The sequence below is a fragment of the Vigna radiata genome, chromosome 11, assembly GCF_000741045.1.
Source record: "Vigna radiata var. radiata cultivar VC1973A chromosome 11, Vradiata_ver6, whole genome shotgun sequence".
NCBI classification, from domain to species: Eukaryota; Viridiplantae; Streptophyta; class Magnoliopsida; order Fabales; family Fabaceae; genus Vigna; species Vigna radiata.
Window position 1 is genome coordinate 18901028 of NC_028361.1, and position 5042 is coordinate 18906069.

The following is a 5042-nucleotide window of genomic DNA, read 5'->3' on the forward strand; positions in this document are numbered from 1 at the left end:
ATATATATATAATTACTTTAAGAAGTAACTATTTTTTAAAATAGACTTAATTAAGTTTTAACTATTTAATAAATTTAAATAATTTTTATTAAATTTATATTATTTTATCGTTAATAAGATATTGTGATTGGTATTTTCGTTTTTTGTTTGCTAACTCGCCGTTAACTAACTATTTTCTTTTCTCCTCAATCCTAAAGAGAAAAACAATAACTTGATTACTGTTGGTAGATATTTGTTAGAGTTAATTGACGGGTTGGAGATGAAAACACAAAACTAATAATCACACTTTTACATTGACCACAAAATCTATAAAGTATTTAGGAGAAAAAAATACTTTAAATAATTAATAAAATAATTTTTTTAATAGAAAACTAAAAATAAAATATTATTTTCACGTTTTCAACTTCGACTTCAATTTAATTCATAACTAGTGATTTTATTTTAAGTAATTTTAATTAGAAAATTTGTTTTGTTTATATGGTAAATAATCTCAAAGTTTTATTTATTTATTTTTTTCCAAATTCTATTGTTTTACGTCATTTTCTAAATCTTTTATCTGATATAAAATTCAAATTTTAATTAATATTTTATTCAAAATTTATATTGATAAAAAAAATTATAATAAGACATAATTCTTAAAATCAGCGAAGATGATAATGGAGATCACATGCATTCCGTGCATCTTGACCTAAATTTCTCAACATTGATTACTTGAAAGATGAAGGAATTTTTCAAAATGACTAAACCCTAAAAACATAAAAAGAAATAAATAATTAGAATTGGAATGGATGAGGAAAGAGAATATAAGAGGAATGAGGATAGTCTTGGTTTGTTCTTATCCTATGAATAAATTGTGAGAGAGAAGAACAACGCTGACGCATTTGCCAGCCCACAATGAACTCAGAAGGGAATATTCATAATTATACTCTCTCTTTTCCCTTTCATTATTAACATTTTTAAACTTTTTCAGATTATCATTCATCTAAAATTTTATGCTAAAAAATTTCAATAAAAATAAAATAGTTTAATTAAAAATATAAAATAAATTTATAATGTCGTAATTTATTTCTTGTTTTCATTTCTAACACTTAACAGCAAACCTTAAGAAAAAAACCACATCATATCATTTTAAGGCATTAAACATTGAAAGAAAATATTAAAATCTTTATTAAACTAGATAAAACTTTTTTATAGTTCTAAAATTTATAGCATTCTTGTTCACAATTTTTTTTCATAGACCAATAAAGAAAATACATAAATGACAAAACAACGAGAGTGAAAAAAAAAAACAACACAAGAGAGTGGAATATGCAAGAATATAATAAAACGCATCAAATATTCGTTTTTGTACGCGACGGCCCGACCTCGATGTTCACCTCGGTTCATCTCGACCGTCCAATCACTTTCTCTCTCTAACTTCCTATGTCTTCTCTCTCTTCAAAGTTTATTCCAAATTTTGATTCTGCTCAGATTAGATCCCTTTATTACAAATTTTCTCATTGTTGGATCCGTTTTCTTTCCACCCTTTGACAAAACACCATTCCCTATATATTCCTCCTCATCCTCTTCCTCAAACTGTTTTTCTCTCACATCAAACCCACCAACGCATAAATAATCATCCCAGAGAAAAAGAGCAGAAGTTTCGAAATTTTTGACAAAAATGCTTTCCCGGAAAATGGGTTTCCGTGAGTACATCGAAGCATTGGAGGAAGAAAGGAGAAAAATTCAAGTTTTCCCTAAAGAGCTTCCTCTGTCGTTGGAGCTTGTCACGCAAGGTAAAACCTTGAAAAAAAAAGCCATAATCGGATACCCTTTTGTGATGTGAAGTTGAAGTTTTCGGCTTCTTGTTTTTGGGTGTGTTAATTCCAGTTTTGCCATTTTTTGGACACGAGTTTTGATTTTGTTTGTTTATTTGTCTGTGTGAATTTGATGCAGCAATTGAGGGGTGCAGGCAGCAATTGTTTGGAACGGTTACGGAGTACAATTTGAATGGCCAATCGGAGTGTTCGGAGCAGACATCAACGGATGAAGGACCTGTTTTTGAGGAGTTCATTCCTATTAAGAAAGGAGCAGCTCAAGATTCTGTTGAAGAAGAGGAAGAAGAAGAAAATGAAGATGAAGATGAGCAACATTCTCATCAGCACAGGAAAACCACTTCTGATAAAAAGAAATCAGATTGGCTTAGATCTGTTCAGTTGTGGAATTCCAATCCCCCTCCTACCAAAGAGGTAAAAACAAAACATAAAACACCCAAAAATTATTTTATTTAATTTATCTTTGCATTGATAATTTTCTTTAAAGATGTTTTGTTTTGTGGGAATTTAGGATGTGCCTAGAAAAGCAAATGTTGTTGAAGTGAAGAGAAACGGTGGAGCTTTTCAACCGTTCCAAAGAGAGGAAAAAAGTGCTATAGTTGACGGAAAGGCTAATAACTATGCATCAGCAATTGGTAAAACACCGTCTTCACCACCAGTTCCTGCTACAAGTTCCACGGGACCAGTGAGAATAGACAGCAGAAAAGAGGAGAAAGGACAGACTCAGAGAAAGCAACGACGATGTTGGTCACAGGAATTGCACAAGCGATTCTTGCATGCCCTTCAGCAACTTGGTGGTGCAGATTGTGCGTATATTACTTGCAACTAGTTTTTGTTCTGTGCTATAAACAAATGTTTCAAATGTTTGATAATTTTGTCTTTGTTGTAGCTGCCACGCCCAAACAGATCAGGGAGCTAATGAAGGTTGATGGCCTCACCAATGATGAAGTAAAAAGCCACTTGCAGGTTAGTGTGTAGGTTTTTTGGTCATTTCATGATACTGCATAATTTCCATTTTTGGTACTGTGCCAAGAATCTGAGAATTGGCTTCTAAGGCATAAATGGGGTGTTGTATTTTTTGGTTCAATTGACTAATCTTTACAAAACCATGATTTATTATTTTTAATGAGATTTATTTTCTTAATTACTATATTTTTCTGTCACTGGAGTTCTATTTATCTCAGAATTCAAAATTTTTCCTAAAATATCTTATTTATTTTAGAAAAATATGGTTTGACTTCAATTTTTAGAGGAATCTGTTTCACAAATTTTGATTTTTGTCATGATAATTCTTGTCTGTCAATGATGAGTTTCTTCTTTATAAATGTAAGATATTTAAGGTGGAAAACAAAATTCAGCAGTCATTCAAAGCATAAACACTGTAATCTTTAAAAGGGTTAAATACATTTTTTTATATTTTCATAATAATCTATATTAAATGTTAGGAAATATTTTTAGAATATAGATAACAAGAGTAATTTTTCATCAAAACTGAAGAGTCAAAACAGGTTGCATCATTTTGTTCAATGTTCTGTTTGAATTTTCTTGAGTTTACTTTATATGTTTATGAATCATGTCTGAGATATTTTGTTGTTTTGTTCTGTTCAGAAATTTCGTCTGCACACTAGAAGAAGTCCCATAATACACAACAATGGAAATTCACAAGCAGCACCTTTGTTTCTTGTGGGGAACATTTTTGTGCAGCCACCAGAATATGGTGTAGTAGCTACCTCAACAGCTTCTGGAGGAGAATTGACCACAGTTACTGCTCCAACTGGAATATATGCACCTGTGGCTGCACATCCTCCACTTGTCACAAACACTCCAATAATGAACCATTCACCTTCAAAAGAAAGGCCTAATGATAATAATAATAATAGTGCTCAATCAAACTCACCTGCCTCATCATCTTCTACACACACAATCACAACTACTTAAGATGTCCCTTGATTGATATTCAAACTTGCTGGTGTAAAAAATTTTGTAATCAATATTGTAGTTGATAGAAAGAAAGTCTATGTCATGTTATCATATGTTTTTCTTTTTCTCTCCTTTTTCCTTTTCTTGTAGTGCATGTGTAGATTAATCTGGATTAAGAAAACAATGTTTCTTTTTCTTAACTTTGTGTGAAGCTCAATAGAGAGGAAGTTACAAATTTTATTGTGTTTAGGTCACCCTTTTGGTTGGCTATATGATTATATTTCCATGGCACAAACTCACTTGCTTTTTTAGTTTTGAACACGTCCCACAACTGCTAACGAGTTTGGTTTAAAATCACTTTTATTTTTGTTTAGTTTAGAGAAGAAAGGAGAAAGAAAAAAGGATGAGAAGGTGTGATGAATTCTTGGATACTCTAGTAAAAGGTTCAACCTTGTAAAAAGTTAGCAAACTATGCCTAGAATGAGACAAGTAACCTACCCACGTAAAGAAAATTAAAAATTGTCATTTTATAATATAAATTCTCTCTCCCCAATTTAATTAAAAACGAATATGTGAGGAGTATATGTAGGTTTTAATATATTGGATTATTTTTCTAAATATAGGGTGTAAATTAGAGCCGTCAAAATGGGTCACAACCTGCGAGCCAATCCGGCCCGTCACGGGTTCGGGCCAGGTTGGGTTTGAAAAATACAACCCGCATATATGTGGGTTAGATTTCAACCCGGCTCATTTAGACCCGGCTCATGCGGGTTGAACCCGTGGTGAGCCGGGTTGGCCCACCAACCCACCTACCTAATTTTATTTTTTTTAATTTATTATTTTATTTATGAAACCCTAAAAACTAAAATACTTTCTTCACTCCCTGTATATACCAAAAAAGTAACTTTTGCTTTCACAAATCACTCTCGCGGTACTTGCTCTTGTTTGACAGTGCTCTCACCCTCACTTCACTGAAATCCTTCAAGGAGTAGGTAAAACACTCTTCTTTTTTTCTTCTCTTTCCTCCATATTTTTGTTTTCTCACTTCTCTTTCTTGTTTTTTTTCAAAAACCCTATAATGACAAAAATAGGGGTTTGCGAATTTGTTTCTTGTTATGGGGGATTTNAAGACATGNAATGATTTTTTCATGTTGTGACATGCTTGTATCAGATTTTGTTCATTTTATTTAAACAATTTGAGTATACATTATTTGAACAAGCTCTTTTTGATATCTTTGAATTCGGGAAATTATGTTTCAGATTAAACTATTAATTTTTTGTTGATGTTGTTGAGTACTGGTTCTCTTT

The 5042-nt window shown here is 31.8% G+C and overlaps 1 protein-coding gene across 1 annotated transcript; it reads left to right on the forward strand.

Annotated features, from left to right (window-relative positions):
• Nucleotides 1-1382: 1382 nt before the first annotated feature.
• LOC106777192 (transcription factor HHO2) lies at nucleotides 1383-3861 on the forward strand. The gene is made up of 5 exons (XM_014664734.2): nucleotides 1383-1775; nucleotides 1936-2228; nucleotides 2326-2620; nucleotides 2704-2780; nucleotides 3423-3861. The coding sequence occupies exons 1-5, from the start codon at nucleotides 1661-1663 to the stop codon at nucleotides 3750-3752; spliced, it is 1110 nt and encodes a 369-aa protein (XP_014520220.1). The 5' UTR covers nucleotides 1383-1660; the 3' UTR covers nucleotides 3753-3861.
• Nucleotides 3862-5042: the final 1181 nt, after the last annotated feature.

What these genes read in the sequence shown, in the direction of transcription:
- LOC106777192 (XM_014664734.2), top strand. Translation starts at nt 1,661, where the DNA reads ATGCTTTCCCGGAAAATGGGTTTCCGTGAGTACATCGAAGCATTGGAG. An exon ending in ATCCCCCTCCTACCAAAGAG is followed by an intron (nt 2,229 to 2,325) that starts GTAAAAACAAAA and finishes GTGGGAATTTAG; the next exon opens with GATGTGCCTAGAAAAGCAAA. An exon ending in GCAACTTGGTGGTGCAGATT is followed by an intron (nt 2,621 to 2,703) that starts GTGCGTATATTA and finishes TCTTTGTTGTAG; the next exon opens with CTGCCACGCCCAAACAGATC.